The sequence below is a fragment of the Coregonus lavaretus genome, assembly GCF_964263955.1.
Source record: "Coregonus lavaretus genome assembly, chromosome: 18".
NCBI classification, from domain to species: domain Eukaryota; kingdom Metazoa; phylum Chordata; class Actinopteri; order Salmoniformes; family Salmonidae; genus Coregonus; species Coregonus lavaretus.
The window spans coordinates 14,882,151-14,908,134 of NC_140005.1; the positions used below are offsets into that span (position 1 = coordinate 14,882,151).

At 46.1% G+C, this 25,984-nt stretch overlaps 1 protein-coding gene across 1 annotated transcript in view; it reads left to right on the top strand.

The window, feature by feature from the left end:
* Window positions 1-25,984, top strand: part of ush2a (Usher syndrome 2A (autosomal recessive, mild)) — a gene marked incomplete at both ends in the record, with an annotated part of 418,741 nt that overhangs the window by 298,215 nt on the left and 94,542 nt on the right. The window contains 5 exon segments of the mRNA XM_084181556.1: window positions 5,544-5,746; window positions 5,863-5,975; window positions 6,772-6,985; window positions 7,993-8,161; window positions 15,369-15,590. Coding sequence (XP_084037682.1) covers window positions 5,544-5,746; window positions 5,863-5,975; window positions 6,772-6,985; window positions 7,993-8,161; window positions 15,369-15,590 — 921 coding nt within the window.

A 25,984-nucleotide genomic window follows, 5' to 3' on the forward strand; every position in this document is an offset into this window, starting at 1 on the left:
TTTGTTGACGCTTTGCCTGTTTGATGGTTCGTCTGAGGGCGTAGCGGGATTTCTTAAAACTGTCCGGATTAGTGTCCCGCTAATTGAAAGCGGCAGCTCTAGCCTTTAGCTCAGTGTGGATGTTGCCTGTAATCCAGGATTCTGGTTGGGATATGTATGTACGGTCACTGTGGGGACGACGTCATCGATGCACTAATTAATGAAGCCAGTGACTGATGTGGTACAGTTCTCAATGCCATCGGATGAATCCCGGAACATATTCCAGTCTGTGCTAGCGAAACAGTCCTGTAGCTTAGCATTCACTTCATCTGACCACTTCCGTATTGAGCGAGTACTTCCTGTTTGAGTTTTTGCTTGTGAGCATGAATCAGGAGGATATAGTTATGGTCAGATTTGCCAAACGGAGGGCGAGGGAGAGCTTTGTATGCGTCTCTGTGTGTGGAGTAAAGGTGATGTAAAGTTGTTTTTGCCTCTAGTTGCACAGGTGACATTGTGGTAGAAATGAGGTAAAATGGATTTCAGTTTTCCTGCATTAAAATCCCTGGCCACTAGGAGCGCTGTCTCTGGGTGAGCATTTTCTTGTTTGCTTATGGCCCTATACAGGTCGTTGAGTGCGGTATTAGTGGTTTGTGGTGGTAAATAGACAGGTACCAAAAAATGTGATGAAAGGATATTACAGTTCTTCAGATCACGTTGATAGGATAGTCTCGAACGGAGCTCGTCCAGTTTATTTGCCAATAGAAAGTGCAAGAGGAGGTTTATCCACTCTCCAACGTAGTCTCGTCAGGTATCCGGCACGCCGGCCTCTATAGCACCGCCTCCTCCAAGTGTCGGGGATTTAGGCCTGGTCCAGGATAATCAATATGTCCTTCACCTCCGACTCATTGAAGTAGTAGTCCTCATCCAAATCGAGGTTAGTGATAGCTGTTCTGACGTCCAGAAGCTCTTTTCGGTCATAGGAAACGATGGCGGAAACATCATGTACAAAAATAGTTACGATACACTATCGGAGCTCCCGTTATTTAGAACGTAGCGGTGCATTAGTTCACAGCGCAACAGGAAAACGTTGCCCTAAATGTAGAAAAATAAGACCCAGACCAGGACCAACCATCTTAAAACATAATCTTCCTAAACATTAACCATTGCATGCCCATCTGGCTTGCAAGATCCCTTCACACTACAAAGACTACAGTGTTCTTTAATACCATTAGCGTAGACCCAGACCAAGACCATGGGCATTTAAGTGGTCTCCAGTGGTCTCAAGATCAAGACCACAAGATCAAGACTCCATCTCTGTAGGTACTGTGGGTTTTCTCTTATCTTTCTCTCTTTCAAATGTTCAATTTACATTTAAGGGGCTTTATTGGCATGGGACACTTATGTTTACATTGCCAAAGCAAGTGAAAAGTGAAATAAACAATAAAAAATGAACAGTAAACATTACACTCACAAAAGTTCCAAAATAATAAAGACCTTTCAAATGTCATATTATGTCTATATACAGTGTTATAACGATTTATTTATCTCTCTCTCTCTCTCTCTCTCTCTCTCTCTCTCTCTCTCTCTCTCCTTCTCTCTCTCTCTCGTTCGCTTACTCTCTCTCTCTCTCTCTCTCTCTCCATCCCTCCCTCTGTCTCTCTCTCTCCACCTAATCAGATCAGCATTTTTATCTCATATGTATATACTGTATTCTATTCTACTGTATTTTAGTCTATGCCACTCCGACATTGCTCGTCCTAATATTGATATATTTCTTAATTCCATTCTATTACTTTTAGATTTGTGTGTATTGTGTGTATTGTTGTGAATTGTTAGATACTACTGCACTGTTGGAGCTCGAAACACAAGCATTTTGCTACATCCGCTATAACATCTGCTAAATATGTGTATGTGACCAATAAACTTTGATTTGATTTGAAAAACATTTTAAAGTCATTAGCTCCTAAAGCTGGGCCACGGGTCATTTAGCTTAGAGGCTCCAGGGGTCCTTCCATTACATTATTCTACTGCCGTAAGGCCAGAGATCTGTAACCACTGTTATACACACACACACAGTCGCACACAGTCACACACACACAAACACATACACACAGATAATTAAAAAGCCAGGCGCACATTTTGAGTGTGTGTGTGTGTGTGTGTGTGTATGTGTGTGTGTGTGTCTGCGTGCCTCCATTCATGTGTTTGTGTGTGTCTGGTGTTAAGTCTTGCGTTGATAATGCTATCGTGGAAGTGAAATGTAGTGCAGTGGGTTGGGTTTGGATAATTGTGTCAGGAGGGAATTACAGTTTTTTACGATTGTTTACACACTAAAATTAAAATTTCCACACAATTAGCAAAATTGTACTCCAATGAGCAAAACACCTCCACAGATTTGCACAACATTACACACAATGTCCGCCTCACCCTTTTTGCAAAACATTACACACAGTGATTTGTAAAACTCTACACACATTTTCACACCTTAGACACAGATAAGGATCGTGAGGTTACTTCCTTGTAATTACAAAGCACCGGATTGCCAATTACCACACTAATGAACGAATTGGATAAACACATCTACCAGGTGTGGAAGCACACATGTGCTAATTTGAAAACGCAGCACTCAGGTGTGCTATAAAAGGCAGCAGGTGAGTTCACCTGTCTTCAACAAAAATGGAAGGAGTTAGAAGAAGAAGAAGAGTGAGAATGAGAGGGGGAGCTCAAAGAGGAGATGAAGGCGGTAGAGGAAGAGGAGAAGGAGGTAGAGGAAGAGGCATAGGTAGAGGAGAAGAAGGTAGAGGAAGAGAAGGAGGTAGAGGAAGACACCTGGGTAGAGGAAGAGGTAGAGAAGGACTTGAAGAGTTGATAGAACCTGAACAAAGAAGACGAGGACCAAATTTGACTCGAGAAATCCGTGCAACACTTATTGACCATGTTATCAACCATGGACTGACACTGATGGAAGCTGGACAAAGAGTTCAACCAAATCTCAGCAGAAATACTGTTGCGTCAGTAATTCGGACATTTCATCGAGAAAACAGGTAAGCTAACCACACAGTATACATTGAAACTGAAGCTTGTATAATCAATATTGTTTACTGTGACATTTGACAGTAGGCTGCATATATATATATATATATATATATATATATATATATATATATATATATATATATATATTTATTTATTTTTATCTTATTTTGTTTTTACATAGGATTGAGGGTCGAGGACACCAAGGTGGAAGGGGCCCTATGTTTAGTCGTGCACAAGAGGCCGCCATTGTGAACATGGTTTTGGCCAATAATTGTATCAGGCTACGAGAAATCCAAGCCAATATCATCAATGATGACAATATTTTCAATAACATCCAACGAGTCTCTCTGTCAACATTAGGTCGAATCCTAAAGAAAAATCAAATATACATGAAGCAACTGTATCGGGTACCATTTGACAGAAATTCAGAGAGAGTGAAACATCTGCGCAATGAGTATGTGGAGGTATGCATTGTTCATCTGACTATGGTGTGGTATCATGCACTGCTCATAATGTTCTGTCACAAAAAAAATACTGTGCTATAGATATTGAATAGCATCCTATTTTCTTTAATGTGTTTCAGAGAGTCTTGCAAATGGATGCTGCTGAAATTCAACATTAATTTATATATGTGGATGAGGCTGGATTTAACCTTGCAAAAACAAGAAGAAGAGGGAGAAATGTAATTGGGCACAGGGCAATCACCAATGTGCCAGGGCAGCGAGGGGGTAACATCACCCTTTGCGCTGCTATCACACAAAATGGGGTCCTCCACCACCATGCAAATCTGGGACCCTATAATGCAAATCTGATACTTGCATTTCTTGACCGATTGCATGAGATTGTCACAGCATTACACCAAGTGGACCAGATGCGGTACATTGTCGTTTGGGACAATGTCTCATTTCATCGGGCTGCTCTAGTCCAGAACTGGTTCCATGATCACCCTGATTTTGAAGTTTTATACCTTCCCCCATACTCCCCCTTCCTGAATCCTATAGAATAATTTTTTTCAGCGTGGCGGTGGAAGGTATATGACCTGCGGCCTTATGACCGTTTGCCCCTCATTCAGGCCATGGAACAGGCATGTGATCTTATTGAAGCAGCTTCAGTGCAGGGGTGGATTCGTCACACAAGGCGATTCTTCCAACGGTGCCTTGCCAATGAAGACATAGCCTGTGATGTGGATGAAATGTTATGGCCTGATCTAGCCAGACGGAGAGACGGATAGTTACAGTATTCTTGTTGCTTTTACAGTAGTTTTCTTTCATTTCTGTTTACTTTTACTTTACTTTTCTTCAGAGTCAAAGTGTATGTACTGTAATTCATGCAGTAATTTTTATTTGTCTACGGATTTTATTTGTTTACAGTAATTGATATCATTGTTGGTTGATTACTGTAACTGATTATGGTAAGAAATACTGTAAGTATTGAAATAAATACTTGAAATATTCAGTCTGCAGCATCAAGTGTTGTGCAGTGCTTGGTAAGGTTATAGTAGGCCTACAGTATTTGTCTACATTCTCCTTATATCTCAAAACAAATCATGAATAATGTTGTGAGTTTCTCACTATTTTTTGTCACCTAAATTATCTCTCACATACAGTAAGAATGTCTGGCCAAAAACCTTTTTTTTTTTTTTTTTACAAATGTGTTTTTTATTTATCACAGCAGTGTGAAACTGGCTGCAATAGTGTATGATCATTGATGACTGTGTTGGTTAAATGAAAACAAATAGCATTTTCACAAATATGTGTATATGTTTTGACTGAAGTGTGTATGTTTTGACTGAAGTGTGTCATTTTGCAAACAATCTAGGAATTTTGCTAATTGATTGTGGTGTTTGGATAATTGTGATTATATTTTGACAATAAGAACTCTGTTTTCAAAATCGCGTGTAAACAATTGAAAAAAACTGTAATTGGGTAAGTGTGTTCCCTCTAAGAAGAATAGATTGGAGATGTTAGTCATTGTGTCTCAATCTATCTGGGCCGCTGCTCTGTGGGCTGGGCTGTGTGATATCATAATGATCATTGGATGAACGTTACACGGGGAAAGTGGCAATATTCTCACTGTGAATCAGTCAGTTAGTTAGTTAGGTAGACACAGGGTTTAATTGTGTATGCGCTGGCGTAGGGAGATGTATCTTATGAGGGATGATTGGCCCTCTCTTCAGTGTGTGTAAGTAACAGCAGGACTGGGTCTCAGAGACAGGGTGTGTATCCCCTAGCCCGGTTAACCCCCGGCCCTGCCTTGTGCCTCTCTTTGCCCTCGCAATCTGCAGGAGGGATTCCATTTCCCACTAAAGCCTACTAGGACATACACACACTTTTTCTCCCTCTCTCTTTCTCTCTCTCTCTCTCTCTCACACACACACACACACACACACACACACAGTCTTCTGTTTTCTGGATGTGGAGGGGATACAGAGATGAACAGGGAGAGAAAGAATGATAGAAAGAAAGAAAGTGTGATTTATAACTCGAGTTTCAACCCGTGTGTGTGTGTGTGTGTGTGTCTCTTCCCAGAGCCCGAGGGAGTGTTTCCTCCAGAGGTGGTTCCAGTAAACAGCAGTACAGTGCGTGTGCTGTGGTCTCCCCCTGTACAGGCTAACGGAGCTGTGACTGAATACTCTGTCTATCTAGACGGGACTGTACACGGTACTGCTGATAACACATCAGGATCATACTTATTGGGAGGACTGCTGCCCTTCACTGTCTATGAGATAAAGGTACATACACACACACTCACCTCTGAATCCTACAGGTTTGAAGGACTTCTGTTCTTGATGGTGTACTGTTTTGTGTGTTTTTATGTCAAAGGTGAGGTGTTTGTTGTGTATTACAGGTGGAGGTGTGTACTGTGTATGGGTGTGTGAAGAGTAACGCTACTCAGGTGACTACAGTGGAGGATCTACCTGCTGACATAGCACCTCCACACACACAGGTGCTCAGCCCCACGTGAGTTAGCCTCTGTGTGTGTGAGTGTGTGTGAATGCTTGCTTGTGTGCAAGTGTATATGTGTGCGTGTTCATGCATGCATGTGTGTGTGATGGCGGATGAAGCCAGAAGCCTTTCCCCCGCTCTCTCTCTCTCCCTCTCTCTCTCTCTCTCTCTCTCTCTCTCTCTCTCTCTCTCTCTCTCTCTCTCTCTCTCTCTCTCTCTCTCTCTCTCTCTCTCTCTCTCTCTCTCTCTCTCTCCCTGTCTCTACCTGTCTCTACCTGTCATAATCAGGAGGTGTGTAACTTGTGCCCCAGTAGAAAACGAACCACAGATCGATGGCCCTGACATGTCCCTCTCTGGCCTACATGAGCCCCAAACACTTCATTAATTCGCCACGCTAGATTTGCCAGAGTGGAATTTAATCAATAGTTAATTAATTAATTCTGACGCAAGCTACGTCCGGCAGAGAGAGAGAGAGAGAGAGAGAGAGAGAGAATTGTGGCACGGCTTAGGGTGTGATTGAAATATGACAAGTATCGCACATGCTAGTTTACACACACGCACGCACGCATGTGCACACACACCCAAATAGACACACACATACACACACGCACAGTAGTAGAAGTGTGTGGGTTTGTGTCTCCTTCATGGTTAGTATCTGCCAAAGGTACAGTAGTTAAAAATATAAACTCCCCCTTCACTCTGCCCCTCCTCTCTCTCTCTCTCTCTCTCTCTCTCTCTCTCTCTCTCTCTCTCTCTCTCTCTCTCTCTCTCTCCAACTCTCTCTCTCTCTCTCTCTCTCTCCCTCCTCCAGATCAGTGAGGGTTGAGTGGTCTTCTCCAGGCCAGCCCAGTGGTATCATGCTAGGCTACGAGGTGTGGAGGAAGACGCTGAGACCCTGTGGGGGGGCCGAGGGGGGGTCAGGGGTGACCCAGGGGGGTGAGGGGTCAGAGGTCAGATGCTCCTACCTGCAGTGCGCCGCCTCTCAGCGGGTGTGTGGGACGTCCTGCTACCAACCTCAGAGACAGGTAACTCCCTCTTTACACATAGAATAAGTTGTTGCCCATAGAATGTAATAACATAATGGTAGTAACATAGTAACTCCCTTCATGTATATCATGTGTATATGACAAATAAACAAACTGGAAATCCTTACTCAACTCTGGTTCTCGAGTAAAAGCGCAACACGGGGCAGCACATTTGTGTTCCATTCCAATACTAGCACAGCTAGTTGACTAGTTAAATTATTATACTTTGGAGGAAAACATCATAATTCTGAACATTTTCTCAGAATTGTGCGACTTAGAAGTAAATCTCATTTAAGAGGCTAAGTAGTACTATGCATAGGGGCCCAGGTGTGCAAGTATAGGGATGTAACAAAACTGCCACCCTTGGGATTTGAGAAACGCTGGTGTAAAGCTCTCCTGCTATAACACAACAGACACAGTCAGATGTTTGAAACAGTTTTATTTATGCAGGAGATACAGTCATCATCCTCCTCCCAGCGATTGTTTTCACTAAACAGATTAACTTGTCGTCTGACGATTGCTGCAATCCTCATGTCATTGAAAGCCTGCCAACTTGGCAAGCTACCCATACGCCATACGTCTGTCCCCTCAGCGCGGGAATCATGCGACACACACACACACACACACACACACACCCACACCAGGATGATGAAGACAAAAGAACCCAGGTGTACCCAAAAGAACACACACTTTATCCCATAATACAGTCGAGTCATTACAGAGGCACAGGCCCAGTGGTGTAGAACAAGAGCAGTACACACAGCAGCCATATTATATACTCTACCTGAACACAGGTGGAGGGAGCAGGGCATGTTGTACACAGCTAATTAACTTTCTCTCTCTGTGTCTTTCTCTCTCTCCACCCCACCCCCCCACCCCACTCTCTCTCTCTCTCGCTCTCACTCTCTCTCTCTGAGTCCCTCTCTGTCTCCCTCTCCCTTTCTCTCTCTCTCTCTCTCGCTCTCTTTCTTTCTTCCTTTGTGTGTGTGTGCGTGTGTGTTCTCCAGGTGTGTTGTGATGGTGTGGTCTACACCAGTAAGCCTCTACACTTGTGCTGTGAGGGGCATTACCTGCCCTCACCAAACTCCTCCCACACTGTGTGCTGTGGTGGGAAGCTACTCCCACCTCTTCCGGACCATCAATGCTGTGGAGGATACTACATTCCTGTGGCAACCGGTGAGTACCCATAGGAAATAATTTAGCAAAATCTATAGTTGTTAATGTTCTGCCTCACAAGAAAACTACATTCAGTGAGGGAAAAAAGTATTTAATCACCTGCTGATTTTGTAAGTGATCAGTCTATAATTTTAATGGTAGGTTTATTTGAACAGTGAGCGGCAGAATAACAACAAAAAAATCCAGAAAAACGCATGTCAAAAATGATATAAATTGATTTGCATTTTAATGAGGGAAATAAGTATTTGACCCCTCTGCAAAACATGACTTAGACTTAGACTTAGTACATGACTTAGTACAAAACCCTTGTTTGCAATCACAGAGGTCAGACGTTTCTTGTAGTTGGCCACCAGGTTTGCACACATCTCAGGAGGGATTTTGTCCCACTCCTCTTTGCAGATCTTCTCCAAGTCATTAAGGTTTCGAGCCTTACATTTGGCAACTCAAACCTTCAGCTCCCTCCACAGATTTTCTATGGGATTAAGGTCTGGAGACTGGCTAGGCCACTCCAGGACCTTCATGTGCTTCTTCTTGAGCCATTCCTTTGTTGCCTTGGCCGTGTGTTTTGGGTCATTGTCATGCTGGAATACCCATCCACGACCCATTTTCAATGTCCTGGCTGAGGGAAGGAGGTTCTCACCCAAGATTTGACGGTACATCGTCCCTTTGATGCGGTGAAGTTGTCCTGTCCCCTTAGCAGAAAAACACCCCCAAAGCATAATGTTTCCATCTCCATGTTTGACGTGGGGATGGTGTTCTTGGGGTCATAGGCAGCATTCCTCCTCCTCCAAACACGATGAGTTGAGTTGATGCCAAAGAGCTCCATTTTGGTCTCATCTGACCACAACACTTTCACCCAGTTCTCCTCTGAATCATTCAGATGTTCATTGGCAAACTTCAGACGGGCATGTATATGTGCTTTCTTGAGCAGGGGGACCTTGCGGGCGCTGCAGGATTTCAGTCCTTCACGGCGTAGTGTGTTACCAATTGTTTTCTTTGTGACTATGGTACCAGCTGCCTTGAGATCATTGACAAGATCCTCCTGTGTAGTTCTGGGCTGATTCCTCACCGTTCTCATGATCATTGTAATGAATACTCGGACAGAGTGGTAAGATCCAATCGCAGAATAGCGATGCTTTATTAGAGTACAGACAAGGGAATAGCTTAATCGTGGTCGGGCGGGCTGTGGTCAAAACCGGGCCAGGCATAGACAGGCAGAGGTACCAAAGGAGCGGGCTTAGTCGTAGTCGAGGTCACAGGCACAGGATCAGAGAACGGTAATCACTGGGGTAGACAAGTAGAGGATTAAGCAATTCGGGGAGTCAAACAACAAGGCACAGGTCGGATACACGGGTAATCAAAAACAACAAACTCTCTCTCTCTCTCGGAACAAAACGCTTAGCAAGTCACAATGGAACAATACCTCGCACCGACTGAACTTCTGAGCACACCTTAAATCCTACACTAATTACTGACAGGTGTGCTCAGAACTCAGGTGAACCAGATCGAGTCTGATGACTCCCCCTCTCTGTAGATCGGGGAAGTGTCAGACTCTGTCTAGACCCAGCCAACCCCCGATCCCTTACAGTATCCCCCTCCCCAGGGCCGGCTCCTGACGGCCTTCTACCTCTACCGGGTGGTCTTCCTCTGGGTCGGGGTCCGGGATGATCTGGGTGTTCAGCGTGGAAAGTGGCCTTGAGAGCGGGGTCTAGTATGTCCTTAGCAGGAACCCAGGACCGTTCCTCCGGTCCATATCCCTCCCAGTCCACGAGATATTCGATGCCCCCTCGTCTCCGTCTTGACTCCAGTATCTCGTGGACTGTATAGGTGGTGTCCTGTTCATCCTCCAAAGGTGGTGTAGTAGGTTGTTGAGCGATTGGTGGATACATCGGGCTATAATGGACAGGTTTCAACAGGGAGACGTAGAACGTTGGGTTTATCCTGTATTGTCGAGGGAGTAACAGACGGTAGGTGACAGGGTTAATACGTCTCTGTACTTTGAAGGGACCAATGTACCTGGGTTGGAACTTCTTGCAGCTCCGTCGGAACCGCAGGTCTCGGGTAGACAGCCACACTCGTTGCCCGGTTTGATAAGTGGGAGTAGGTCTCCGGCGTCGGTCGGCATAGGTCTTTTGCTGCTGTGAGGCTTGACTGAGATGTTGATGGGCCGTCTCCCAGACCTGCGCACTCCGACGGAACCACTCGTCCACCGCCGGTACCATCCCGGGTGCGGTATACCACGGGAACAGGGGTGGTTGATACCCTAGAACACACTGAAAGGGCGTTAGACGTAGGGAGGTGTGAATGAGTGAGTTCTGAGCATACTCTACCCAAGGAAGGAATCGGCTCCACTCTTGCGGCTGCAGCGAACATTGTTGCCGTAGATACTTCCCAATTTCCTGGTTGAGCCGTTCTGTCTGCCCATTGGCCTGGGGATGATATCCGGAGGTGAGGCTCACCGAGATGCCCAAGCGTTCGCAGAAGGCCTTCCAAACCCGGGATACGAACTGGGGTCCCCGGTCGGAAACAATATCCTCTGGAACACCAAACTGCCGGAACACCTGGTTAAATATAGTCTCCGCCATCTGAGTGGCGTTAGGTAAACGGGTCATGGGTACTAACCGACACATCTTTGAGAATCGATCGATGACCACGAGAATTACAGTATGGCCCTCTGATTCTGGTAGGTCGGTAACAAAGTCCATCGCAACGTGCGACCAGGGTCGTTGAGGAGTTGGCAATGGCATCAGCTTACCCTCCGGTAGTGCTCGAGGCGCCTTGGACTGAGCACATACTGGGCAGGATAATACGTAGTCTCGGACGTCATCTGTGAGGGAATCCCACCAGTATTTTCGACTGATGAGTCGGGTAGTTCGAGTGATTCCGGGATGACCAGATCCTAGCGACGTGTGGCACCATTTCATCAGTTGAGGTCGAAGCGGAGCTGGTACAAACACCTTCGACACCGGGGTTTCTGGAGGGGCTGGTTCCACTTGTAGGCTCTCCTGAATCGTGTCATCGATAGCCCACCTCACAGGACCAGCACGGCAACTCATGGGGAGGATAGGTTCTGGTTCAACCAGTCTGTCCGCGCGCTCGAACCGTCGGGAAAGCGCGTCCGCCTTACAATTCTTGGACCCGGGAATATAAGAGACAGTGAATTGAAAACGGTTGAAGAACAAAGACCACCTTGCCTGTCGGGAGTTCAGTCGTTTAGCACTGTGAAGATACTCCAGATTGCGGTGGTCCGTGAGCACTTGGAACGGATGAGCTGCTCCCTCCAGCCAATGTCTCCACTCCTCCAGTGCTAACTTCACCGCCAGTAATTCACGATTTCCCACGTCGTAGTTCTGCTCGGCCGGATTCAGCTTCTTCGAAAAAAAAGCACAGGGTCGTAATTTGGGCGGCTCACCTTGGCGCTGGGATAGCACGGCTCCAACTCCAACCTCCGAGGCGTCCACCTCCACGATGAACGGCAAGGTAGGATCCGGCTGACATAAAATGGGGACGGTGGTAAATCGTTGTTTCAATGTCTCAAAAGCCCGCACTGCCCCCTCCGTCCATTTCAGACCACGCCCCTTGTGGCTGGTCATCGCCGACAGGGGAGCTGCGGTGGTGCTGAAATTACGCACGAACCGTCTATAGTAATTGGCAAACCCCAAGAATCTCTGAAGCTCTTTCACCGTCTGGGGTTGAGGCCAGTCTCGTACAGCTTGTACCTTGGATTCATCCAGTCTTACCCCGTCGGGAGTGAGTATGGCCCCAAGGAAGGAAATCGTCGTGACATGGAACTCACTCTTCTCGGCCTTCACGAACAGAGAGTGTTGGCGGAGTCGGTCCAGAACCTGTCGTACATGGGACACATGTTCACTCAGAGAGTTAGAGTAGATTAGGATGTCATCAATGTACACTATGACGAAACGATCAATCAAGTCCCTAAAAATGTCATTCATGAACGCCTGGAACACCGAGGGCGCGTTAGTAAGTCCATAGGGCATGACACAATATTCATAATGTCCTCGATGGGTGATGAAGGCGGTCTTCCATTCATCCCCCTCTCTAATGCGCACCAGATTGTACGCACTCCTGAGGTCCAGTTTACTGTAGATGGAGGCCTGCCCCACCTGCTCGAGGGCTGCTGGAATCAAAGGAAGGGGGTAACGATTTTTAATGGTGATATCGTTCAAACCTCGATAGTCTATACAAGGACGCAGTCCGCCATCCTTTTTCTTAACAAAGAAAAAACTGGATGCCGCTGGAGACGTAGATGGGCGAATGGCCCCTTGCTGAAGTGCCTCGTCAATATACTTGCTCATTGATTCCCGTTCCGGCTGTGACAAAGGGTAGATTCGTCCGCGAGGAGGTGTAGCCCCGGATAGCAGATCAATTGCACAATCCCAGGCCCGATGCGGTGGTAACACGGTAGTCCTCTCCTTGGAGAACACCGGCGCGTAATCCTGGTACTCTGTAGGAACAACAGTAGACACCGCACCCTTCGCATCCTCCACAGTAGACGTTTTGCAAGGTAAAATGAGGCACTCAGCCCTACATACCTCACTCCAAGCCGTGATATCGCCAGATTTCCAGGAGATGACCGGATCATGGGTAACGAGCCAGGGGTGGCCGAGGACTAGCGGCTCCCGTGGAGCGGAGATGACGAACAGAATGATGTTCTCATGGTGCAGAGAGCCCACTTGTAACTTGATTTCCCCGGTACGGTGCGTAATGAACCCAGTGCCCATGGGCTCACCGTCTAGCGCGTTGACTCGCAGGGGAAGTTGAATTGGGATAAGTTGAACTCCCAACTCCTCAGCAAGACCCATATCCAGAAAGCTGGCCGCCGCTCCGGAATCAATAAGTCCTTCCAACCTGCGCACTTTCTCTCCGACAGATAAGGTAACAGGTACATACATTTGTTTAGATGTAATGTTCAACACGGGAGTCTCACTCACCGGTTTGGCAGTTCCGAGGCGATATCCTGGGGTATGGTTAGGTCGTACCGGACATTGACGAACGAAATGACCCGACTGACCACAATACAGGCATAGTCCGTCTTGCCGACGTTGTTGTCTCACCGACCCTTGTAGAGGTGACCGTCCCAGTTGCATAGGTTCCTCCTCAGATTCTCTCCTCCGCTCTGTCGATTGCATAGGACCAGTGATCGAGGGCTCCCGAACTGTGGATGCCTTGTGTTGCACTATAAGATTATCAATAGAAATGGCTATTTTGATAAACTCATGTAGCGCAGTGATATCTCCTCGACAAGCCAACTCAGTCTGTACGTCCTTGCGCAGCCCTCTTCGGAAAACTGTGAGCAAAGCAGTCTCGCTCCATCCGCTACCGGCTGCTATAGTACGGAACTCTACAGCGTAGTCGGCTACTGTACGACGGCCCTGCTGAAGTTCGCATAGTTGGTCTCCCACACTACGCCCAGATACTGGGTGGTCGAACACCTCTTGAAACAGTCTCTTGAACTGAACTTCCGCATTCAGCTCGGGGACCTCAGCTACCCAAAGCGCAGTAGCCCAATCCAGTGCTCTTCCCGTTAGCAGAGAAATCATGAAATCCACCCTGCTACGGTCATCGGAAAACATTATACGATTGTACGATTATATGACATATACAGGGACGTCTGGAGTAGAAACCCCTGACATTTGCCAGGTTCCCCGTCGTACCTTGTAGGTAGGGAAATCGGAGGTGCATGACGAGGACTGACCGTGCTCGGTGTGGTGCCTTCAGCCGCACCAGCGTGGAGTAGCTGTAGGAGTTCATCCATCCGGTTATCCTGTATCTCCCATCGCCTCTGTAATTCCGCTGGATCCATGGTAATGGCGAGGTATTCTGTAATGAATACTCGGACAGAGTGGTAAGATCCAATCGCAGAATAGCGATGCTTTATTAGAGTACAGACAAGGGAATAGCTTAATCGTGGTCGGGCGGGCTGTGGTCAAAACCGGGCCAGGCATAGACAGGCAGAGGTACCAAAGGAGCGGGCTTAGTCGTAGTCGAGGTCACAGGCACAGGATCAGAGAACGGTAATCACTGGGGTAGACAAGTAGAGGATTAAGCAAGTCGGGGAGTCAAACAACAAGGCACAGGTCGGATACACGGGTAATCAAAAACAACAAACTCTCTCTCTCTCTCGGAACAAAACGCTTAGCAAGTCACAATGGAACAATACCTCGCACCGACTGAACTTCTGAGCACACCTTAAATCCTACACTAATTACTGACAGGTGTGCTCAGAACTCAGGTGAACCAGATCGAGTCTGATGACTCCCCCTCTCTGTAGATCGGGGAAGTGTCAGACTCTGTCTAGACCCAGCCAACCCCCGATCCCTTACAATCATTGCAACTCCACGAGGTGAGATCTTGCATGGAGCCCCAGGCTGAGGGAGATTGACAGTTCTTTTGTGTTTCTTCCATTTGCGAATAATCGCACCAACTGTTGTCACCTTCTCACCAAGCTGCTTGGCGATGGTCTTGTAGCCCATTCCAGCCTTGTGTAGGTCTACAATCTTGTCCCTGACATCCTTGGAGAGCTCTTTGGTCTTGGCCATGGTGGAGAGTTTGGAATCTGATTGATTGATTGCTTCTGTGGACAGGTGTCTTTTATACAGGTAACAAGCTGAGATTAGGAGCACTCCCTTTAACAGTGTGCTCCTAATCTCAGCTCGTTACCTGTATAAAAGACACCTGGGAGCCAGAAATCTTTCTGATTGAGAGGGGGTCAAATACTTATTTTCCTCATTAAAATGCTAATCAAGTTATAACATTTTTGAAATGCGTTTTTCTGGATTTTTTTGTTGTTATTCTGTCTCTCACAAATCAAATAAACCTACCATAAAAATTATAGACTGATCATTTCTTTGTCAGTGGGCAAACGTACAAAATCAGCAGGGGATCAAATACTTTTTTCCCTCACTGTATATCGTTTCCATCTGTTTCAGTTTCACTTCTCTTCTAAATGTTTTGGGAAATAAACTGTTTCCAGTATTTGAAACTTAATCACAATGTTTTCTTACCATTACGAAGAAAAAGAAAACTGACAGATAACTCCTCCTCCTCCTCCTCCACCTCTTCTTCTTCTTCTTCCTCCTCCTCCTCCTCCTCCTCCTCCTCCTCCTCCTCATCCTCTTCTTCTTCCTCCTCCTCTTCCTCCTCTTCTTCCTCCTCCACCTCCTTTCCTCCTCCTCCTCTCCCCCAGGTGAGGTGTGCTGTCCTGACCCGGGACAGGGGCGTGTGTCGGTGGGGATGGGTGACGCTTGCTGTGGCCGGGTGCCCTACTCCCCGTCAGGGGGGCAACTGTGCTGTGGAGGGGTGCTCCATGATGGCTACGGGTCCCAGTGCTGCGGTGGTACAGTCATAGAGGATACCCTGGTCTGCTGTGGAGATGCAGAGAGAGGGATGCCACACACACCTTTAACAGGTGAGAGATTTACACAAGCTACGCCACACACTAAATACACAGGCTGGTCAAGAAAGAGACATTGATTTCGGACGTTCAAAAAGGTCCTGAGGATGTCGATGTATGCCTTCGGCGCTCACCCAAAAAAGGTTTACAGTACTTGATGACACTTAATGGAAACAGCACATTATTTTTTATTATAAACTGTTTGGTTCGAGCCCTGAATGCTGATTGGCTGACAGCCTTGGTATCCAGTTTATAATAGCGATAAGTCACCTCTGGGGTTTGTGGTATATGTTCAATATACTACTTTTATTTTTTTTTATTATTTTTTTATTTCACCTTTATTTAACCAGGTAAGCCAGTTGAGAACAAGTTCTCATTTACAACTGCGACCTGGCCAAGATAAAGCAAAGCAGTGCGATAAAAACAACAACACAGAGTTACATATGGGGTAAAACAAAACAAAGTCAAAAATACAACAGAAATAAATATATATACAGTGTGTGCAAATGTAGCAAGTTATGGAGGTAAGGCAATAAATAGGCTATAGTGCAAAATAATTACAATTAGTATTAACACTGGAATGATAAATGTGCAAGAGATGATGTGCAAATAGAGATACTGGGGTACAAATGAGCAAAATAAATAACAATATAGGGATGAGGTAGTTGGGCGGGCTAATTTCAGATGGGCTGTGTACAGGTGCAGTGATCGGTAAGGTGCTCTGACAACTGATGCTTAAAGTTAGTGAGGGAGATAAGTGTCTCCAGCTTCAGAGATTTTTGCAATTTGTTCCAGTCATTGGCAGCAGAGAACTGGAAGGAATGGCGGCCAAAGGAGGTGTTGGCTTTGGGGATGACCAGTGTGATATACCTGCTGGAGCGCATACTACGGGTGGGTGTTGCTATGGTGACCAATGAGCTAAGATAAGGCGGGGATTTGCCTAGCAGTGATTTATAGATGGCCTGGAGCCAGTGGGTTTGGCGACGAATATGTAGTGAGGACCAGCCAACAAGAGCGTACAGGTCACAGTGGTGGGTAGTATATGGGGCTTTGGAGACAAAACGGATGGCACTGTGATAGACTACATCCAATTTGCTGAGTAGAGTGTTGGAGGCTATTTTGTAAATGACATCGCCGAAGTCAAGGATCGGTAGGATAGTCAGTTTTACGAGGGCATGTTTGGCAGCATGAGTGAAGGAAGCTTTGTTGCGAAATAGGAAACCGATTCTAAATTTAACTTTGGATTGGAGATTCTTAATGTGAGTCTGGAAGGAGAGTTTACAGTCTAACCAGACACCTAGGTATTTGTAGTTGTCCACATACTCTAGGTCAGACCCGTCGAGAGTAGTGATTCTAGTCGGGTGGGCGGGTGCAAGCAGCGTTCGGTTGAAGAGCATGCATTTAGTTTTACTAGTGTTTAAGAGCAGTTGGAGGCTACTGAAGGAGTGTTGTATGGCATTGAAGCTCGTTTGGAGGTTTGTTAACACAGTGTCCAATGAAGGGCCAGATGTATACAAAATGGTGTCGTCTGCGTAGAGGTGGATCTGAGAGTCACCAGCAGCAAGAGCGACGTCATTGATATACACAGAGAAAAGAGTCGGCCCAAGAATTGAACCCTGTGGCACCCCCATAGAGACTGCCATAGGTCCAGACAACAGGCCCTCCGATTTGACACATTGAACTCTATCAGAGAAGTAGTTGGTGAACCAGGCGAGGCAGTCATTTGAGAAACCAAGGCTATTTAGTCTGCCAATAAGAATGCGGTGGTTGACAGAGTCGAAAGCCTTGGCCAGGTCAATGAAAACGGCTGCACAGTACTGTCTATTATCGATCGCGGTTATAATATCGTTTAGGACCTTGAGCGTGGCTGAAGTGCACCCATGACCAGCTCGGAAACCGGATTGCATAGCGGAGAAGGTACGGTGGGATTCGAAATGGTCGGTGATCTGTTTGTTAACTTGGCTTTCAAAAACTTTTGAAAGGCAGGGCAGGATGGATATGGGTCTGTAACAGTTTGGATCTAGAGTGTCACCCCCTTTGAAGAGGGGGATGACCGCGGCAGCTTTCCAATCTCTGGGGATCTCAGACGTTACGAAAGAGAGGTTGAACAGGCTAGTAATAGTGGTTGCGACAATTTTCGCGGCTAGTTTTAGAAAGAAAGGGTCCAGATTGTCTAGCCCAGATGATTTGTAGGGGTCCAGATTTTGCAGCTCTTTCAGAACATCAGCTGTCTGGATTTGTGTGAAGGAGAAGCGGGGGGGGCATGGGCAAGTTGCAGCGGAGTGTGCAGAGCTGGTGGCCGGGGTAGTGGTAGTCAGGTGGAAAGCATGGCCAGCCGTAGCAAAATGCTTGTTGAAATTCTCGATTATTGTAGATTTATCGGTGGTGATAGTGTTTCCTAGCCTCAGTGCAGTGGGCAGCTGGGAGGAAGTGCTCTTATTTTCCATGGACTTTACAGTGTCCCAAAACTTTTTGGAGTTAGAGGGCTGTGGGCTGTGTCCAGACACTCCGTGTTGCGTCGTGCCCTTAGCCGTGGTAGATTGGCCATATACCACACTCCCTCTGGCCTTATTGCTTAATTATCGTGATGAGGTGATGTTGAAGGAGTCAGGCGCAGGAGGGTAAATCACAGAATAACAGGCTTTATTCCGCAAATACAGAGAAAACACAGAAATGCGTCAAAAACACTCCAGAGCGCAAAACAGGCGCACTGGAAATTACAAGGCACACAGGGAAATATCCCGGCGATACAAAATACACGGCGCTCCACCGAGCTTCACTATCCTCCACAATAAACAATCACACACAAAGACAAGGGGGCAGAGGGAACACTTATACAGGTAATGATGAGGGGATATGAACCAGGTGTGTGTAATAAACAAGACAAAACCAATGGAATGATGAGATGAAGAGCGGCAGTGGCTAGAAGGCCGGTGACGACGACCGCCGAAGCCTGCCCGAACAAGGAGAGGAGGCAGCTTCGGAGGAAGTCTTGACAATTATTTAGTTTTAAGCCTTCCCCAAACCATAGCCCTAACCTTAACTACTCGGAATTAATACCTAAACTTAACTCTTTGAGTTGTTTCTGTTTTAACCGCTGTAACCACGTGGAATTAACCCTGTAACCACGCAGAATTATTGAGTCAAAAATCAACGTTCATCCAATTACGGCGAATTCCGAAGTGAAACTATGAGATCAGGTTGAAATACAACACACATGCGCACACTTATAACATGTGAGAGATTTACACAAGCTACAACACACACGCACAATAAATACAACACACACACACACAATAAATACAACACACACACACAATAAATACAACACACACACACAATAAATACAACACACACACATGATAAATACAACACACACACACACAATAAATACAACACACACACGATAAATACAACACACACACAAAAAATACAACACACACACACAATATATACAAAACACACACACACAATAAATACAACACACACATACACATAACAAATGTCTGTCCTACCCACATCCACGTTACACTTCCCCAGAAGGTTTAGGCTGGGTCCTCAGTGAGTTTAAAATTACACTGGGGAGAGAGATGGAAGGTATAGGGGAGGAGAGTTTGAGAAAGAGAAAAGGGGATACCTAGTCAGTTGTACAACTGAATGCATTCAACTGAAATGTGTCTTCTACATTTAACCCAACCCCTCTGAATCAGAGAGGTGCGGGGGGCTGTCTTAATCGACATCCACGTCATCCGCGCCCGGGGAACAGTGGGTCAACTGTCTTGCTCAGGGGCAGAACAGCAGATGTTTTACCTTGTCAGTTCGGGGATTCAATCTAGCAACCTTTCGGTTACTGGCCCAATGCTCCTGAAGGGTGGAAGAGAGGGACTTGCTCTCTTTTGGGGTCGACTCTCCCCTGTGGTGTCTCTGAGCGTAGGCCCCAGGCACAGATGGGTAGGGTATGTGTGTGTGTGTGAGTGTGTGCTTGTCAGTGTGTGTGTGTTTGTGTGTGTGTGGGGGGGGGGGGGGTGGCCCACAGTGTCAGACATCTTTGTCGCGGCAGATGATAGAGCGGGCAAGAGATGGCACCGGCGAGGGCACTGCCAAGCACTCTGCAGGAAACACACACACAATTCACACACACATTCACACACAGCAGGGTACACACTGCAGGAGTCAAAGTGCACACACTGCCAGACTTGGACACGGCACACTATTTATCACACAACATATAAACAAGGACCCCATAAGGATGTGTTGTATAGTATCATTAGTCTCTCTCCTCACAGATGCTCTTTATATTGTACTGTACCATAAAGTACTCAAGAGTGCTCAAGTCCTTTCTGAACCGGGTAACAGGCGTGCTAAATTAAACCATGAGGAAACCATTTCACTAAATGTCCAATGGAATGTTTTGATTGCCAGTTTTTTTCTGCCAAATTAACAGAATTCTCAACAGTGAAGATGTATGCTGTGATCAATTCCTGAGTCACATATTGCAATATCTTACTTTAATACACTCTTACTCCCTCTTGCCCTCTTCCTCCTTCCTCTCTTCCTCCTTCCTGTCTTCCTCCATCTCTTCCTCCTTCCATCTTTCATTAGCGTTATCTTCCTAGAGTGAGCATATGCTTCCCTCTTCCTCCTCTTCCTCTTCCGCTCCTCTCCTCCCTGCTCTCCTCTTCCTTCTCCTCTTCTTCCTCTTCTTCCACCGCCTCGCCTCCCCCTCCTTTCCCACTCTCCTCTCCTCTCATCTCTCATTAGCGTTAGCTCTCCCAGTGAGAACATATGGTTTGATGGATAGTTGGGCTAGCTCGGTTAGAGATGCTAAAGGCCATTTGCCGGGTGCCTGCACTGTCAGAGGGCCCAGGGCCGCCGCTCCAGCCCCGACTTGAGCGTCTGCTGCTCCCCGCAAAACACACACACACACACACACACACACACACACACACACACACACACACACACACACACACACACACACACACACACACGCACACACATACAGCAATACTTATTATAGGGTGGGCTACTTAACCTTGGCAACAACACTTTCAAGACACTCTGAAGGATTCGTCCTCAGCAGGACATGGCTGCTGAGAAGTTAATGTTCAGTTACAGTGGCTTGCAAAAGTATTCACCCCCCTTGGCATTTTTCCTATTTTGTTGCCTTACAACCTGGAATTAAAATGGATTTTGGGGGGGTTGGTATCATTTAATTTACACAACATGCCTACCACTTTGAAGATGCAAAATAATTTTTGGGGTGAAACAAACAAGAAATAAGACAAAGAAACAGAAAACTTGAGCATGCGTAACTATTCACCCCCCCAAAGTCAATAGTTTGTAGAGCAACCTTTTGCAGCAATTACAGCTGCAAGTCTCTTGGGGTATGTCTCTATAAGCTTGGCACATCTAGCCACTGGGATTTTTGCCCATTCTTCAAGGCAAAACTGCTCCAGCTCCTTCAAGTTGAATGGGTTCCGCTGTTGTACAGCAATCTTTAAGTCATACCACAGATTCTCAATTGGATTGAGGTCTGGGCTTTGACTAGATCATTCCAAGACATTTAAATGTTTCCCCTTAAACCACTCGAGTGTTGCTTTAGCAGTATTCTTAGGGTCATTGTCCTGCTGGAAGGTGAACCTCAGTCCCAGTCTCAAATCTCTGGAAGGCTGAAACATGTTTCCATCAAGAATTTACCTGTATTTAGCGCCATCCATCATTCCTTCAATTCTGACCAGTTTCCCAGTCCCTTTTGCAAGGCACTGTAGCCTTCCCTACTTTTGGGAGTTTTACCAGAATTACTTGTTTGGTCTGTTTGTGTGACTGTGGAAGAGAATAGATGCTTAGCATCTCTAAATGTTAGAGAGGAAAAAGGCAGCCAATTCAGCTTGAAAATCCAAATGAATTTTAATCAATAAAAGAAAGAAAGAAAGAAAGAAAGAAAGAAAGAAAGAAAGAAAGAAAGAAAGAAAGAAAGAAAGAAAGAAAGAAAGAAAGAAAGAAAGAAAGAAAGAAAGAAAGAAAGAAATAGTGGGGGCTAAAGAAAAAGATAGAGATGGAGAGAGAGGAGAGATGGAGAGAGAGGAGGGATGGAGAGAGAGAGGAGGGATGGAGAGAGAGAGAGGAGGGATGGAGAGAGAGAGGAGGGATGGAGAGAGAGGAGGGATGGAGAGAGAGAGGAGGGATGGAGATAGAGAGGAGGGATGGAGAGAGAGGAGGGATGGAGAGAGAGGAGGGAGAGAAGGGATGGAGAGAGAGAGGAGGGATGGAGAGAGAGAGGAGGGATGGAGAGAGAGAGGAGGGATGGAGAGAGAGGAGGGATGGAGAGAGAGGAGGGATGGAGAGAGAGAGGAGGGATGGAGATAGAGAGGAGGGATGGAGAGAGAGGAGGGATGGAGAGAGAGGAGGGATGTAGAGAGGGCAGGGATGGAGAGAGAGGAGGGATGGAGAGAGAGGAGGGATGGAGAGAGAGAGGAGGGATGGAGAGAGAGAGGAGGGATGGAGAGAGAGGAGGGATGGAGAGAGAGGAGGGATGGAGAGAGAGGAGGGATGTAGAGAGAGGAGGGATGTAGAGAGAGGAGGGATGGAGAGAGAGGAGGGATGGAGAGAGAGCAGGGATGGAGAGAGAGGAGGGATGGAGAGAGAGAGGAGGGATGGAGAGAGAGAAGGGATGGAGAGAGAGAGGAGGGATGGAGAGAGAGTAGGGGGGTGTGAGGGCTCCCTGTGTCCGTGTGAAGGGTGTCCTGCGGTGGCCAGCTGATAGGCGATAGAGGGTGATGTGATTATCAGGTCCCTGAAGTGCGATCTATCACACATTACACTCTGCTCTGTCAAGAACCATACACACACTCCACGGGGGAACAGCAATGCTGGGAGACAGGCCGTCTGCCGGCTCACACAAACACACACACATACAAATGTGTGTATCCTTGGGGCAGGGCTATTGAATTTGAGCCGGGGGGGGGGAAAGGAAAATTAAAAAGGTGAAATAGAATAAAGGAGGAAAACAAAATGTGATCAGTTGAACATGTTCAAGGTAATGTGATAGAAACAGCCACATCAGCCATATATTTCATTTATTTATTTAACCTTTATTTAACCATGCCAGTAAGTTGAGAACCAGTCCTCATGTTCAACAACCACCTGTCCAAGAGTCCAAAATACAGCAAGGAATAAATAAACATGGAAAACACGATAGTTGAAATACGTGAGTACAAGCATGGTGAATATCATCCATACTAAAGCAGTAGTGTAGTGGGATTATATGACCTGGACTGACTGTGTGGTTATGATTAAAACTATCATTCACATACACACTCCAGGTCACCACTCTCTATAAAACTCTACAGCAGGTTTGAGAGAAAGATGAATGGCAGCAAACAAACTCCAATGGCTGATCCCTGTTTAATACTGCAGTTATCTTACATTAAAACATAGATTTACTCTAACAGCAGGTTGCAGAGTCAAGGGAAGGACAGTAAACAGACGTTTAGTGATTAAAAGACTACAATAATGCTGTAATATACGTAATATTAGCCTATCCATTAGTTAGTGGGTTTGTTTGAGGATAAAGAACAGTTGGTTCAGTCTTCAGTTTATGTTACATAAAAACTTTGATCCGTACTAACAGCAAGTTGGAGTGTTTGGGGAGACAGACAGACAGCAAACATTTTAGTCTGCCGTATATTCAGACTAATACCGTATCAGCCTCCTCTCATGAGGCACTCTATTTACTTTAGTATATTTAGTTAGTTTGCGGATGAAGATAGTTTAGCATTAGCAGACTCTCTGCCGTTTGGCCTCCCATAGCTCCTAACCCCTTATGAGTCACTACCTAGCCGTGTGTGCCCCTCTCTAACCCCCCCCCCCCTTCTCACCCTTCCTTAAGTCGTTACTTCCCAGTGTGTGCGCTCCCCTAACTCTTTCCCCTCCGCCTGTGCAGTGTGTGCACCAGCCCAAACGTTCAAGGGCAATTCTGAATATCCTTTTTCACCATTTAAGTGTTAAAAGCCTCTCGGTCCGGGGGTGTTATGTTAACGCGGTCCAGGTGATGGAAACGGCTGTGATGATGCTAAAAGAAAGGAGAAAAAAAACATAATAAGCAAATATGTTTTCCAACCTGGACACCGTAACCATTTGGAGGAAATGATTCCTGTAGTTAAGAGCTAAGCCTGACAAGATGAGGCTGAATGTGTGCATGTATGAGCTAGCAGGCGCATGCATTTTCTGGTGTATTTAGGCTTGTGTGTGTATTAGTTTGTATTAGTGTGTGTGTGTGTGTGTGTGTGTGTGTGTGTGTGGCACCATGCTTAATCATCCCTCGTACAGTGAGGGAAAAAAGTATTTGATCCCCTGCTGATTTTGTACGTTTGCCCACTGACAAAGAAATGAGCAGTCTATAATTTTAATGGTAGGTTTATTTGAACAGTGAGAGACAGAATAACAACAAAAGAATCCAGAAAAATGCATGTCAAAAATGTTATAAATTGATTTGCATTTTAATGAGGGAAATACGTTTTTGACCCCCTCTCAATCAGAAAGATTTCTGGCTCCCAGGTGTCTTTTATACAGGTAACGAGCTGATTAGGAGCACACTCTTAAAGGGAGTGCTCCTAATCTCAGCTTGTTACCTGTATAAAAGACACCTGTCCACAGAAGCAATCAATCAATCAGATTCCAAACTCTCCACCATGGCCAAGACCAAAGAGCTCTCCAAGGATGTCAAGAACAAGATTGTAGACCTACACAAGGCTGGAATGGGCTACAAGACCATCGCCAAGCAGCTTGGTGAGAAGGTGACAACAGTTGGTGCGATTATTCACAAATGGAAGAAACACAAAAGAACTGTCAATCTCCCTCGGCCTGGGGCTCCATGCAAGATCTCACCTCGTGGAGTTGCAATTATCACGAGAACGGTGAGGAATCAGCCCAAAACTACACGGGAGGATCTTGTCAATGATCTCAAGGCAGCTGGGACCATAGTCACCAAGAAAACAATTGGTAACACACTACGCCGTGAAGGACTGAAATCCGGCAGCGCCCGCAAGGTCCCCCTGCTCAATAAAGCACATATACATGCCCGTCTGAAGTTTGCCAATGAACATTTGAATGATTCAGAGGAGAACTTGGTGAAAGTGTTGTGGTCAGATGAGACCAAAATCGAGCTCTTTTGCATCAACTCAACTCGCCGTGTTTGGAGGAGGAGGAATGCTGCCTATGACCCCAAGAACACCATCCCCACCGTCAAACATGGAGGTGAAAACATTATGCTTTGGGGGTGTTTTTCTGCTAAGGTGACAGGACAACTTCACCGCATCAAAGGGACGATGGACGGGGCCATGTACCGTCAAATCTTGGGTGAGAACCTCCTTCCCTCAGCCGGGGCATTGAAAATGGGTCGTGGATGGGTATTCCAGCATGACAATGACCCAAAACACACGGCCAAGGCAACAAAGGAGTGGCTCAAGAAGAAGCACATTAAGGTCCTGGAGTGGCCTAGCCAGTCTCCAGACCTTAATCCCATAGAAAATCTGTGGAGGGAGCTGAAGGTTCGAGTTGCCAAACGTCAGCCTCGAAACCTTAATGACTTGGAAAAGATCTGCAAAGAGGAGTGGGACAGAATCCCTCCTGAGATGTGTGCAAACCTGGTGGCCAACTACAAGAAACGTCTGACCTCTGTGATTGCCAACAAGGGTTTTGCCACCAAGTACTAAGTCATGTTTTGCAGAGGGGTCAAATACTTATTTCCCTCATTAAAATGCAAATCAATTGATAACATTTTTGACATGCGTTTTTCTGGATTTTTTTGTTGTTATTCTGTCTCTCACTGTTCAAATAAACCTACCATTAAAATTATAGACTGATAATTTCTTTGTCAGTGGGCAAACGTACGAAATCAACAGGGGATCAAATACTTTTTTCCCTCACTGTATGTCTTCGCATTGTTCTGCCGAAACTCTCTCATCAGCACTGGGGACCAATCGACAGACAAACAGACAGTACGCCCTAAAAAAGCGTTGTCTATCTGGAGTGTTTTAAAAGACGGAGTGGAGGCTGAACAGATGAAGACGTTTCTTTTTAATGTGTTTATGATGATGTCTTTTCTATTGAGGTACCTTAATGGCCTTAACATCCTCCAGCCATTACATTAGCACGTAGCTGTTAGCTGCTAGCTGTTAGACCCAGGGTTAGAGTTGGTCTGTGGATTCAATCAAACACTAATCACAAAGTAGTGGGGAAAGTGTAGGGAAAGCTCTGGAACAGAAGCGAAGGCTACTGAAATACATTACGAACAAACTCTGAAACAAACAATCATTCTAACATACAGTAAACATGCAAACACACTTTAGCAGATGGTTTGTAAATGTTGGATTGGTATAGGTTTGAACCCATTGACACAACAAAAT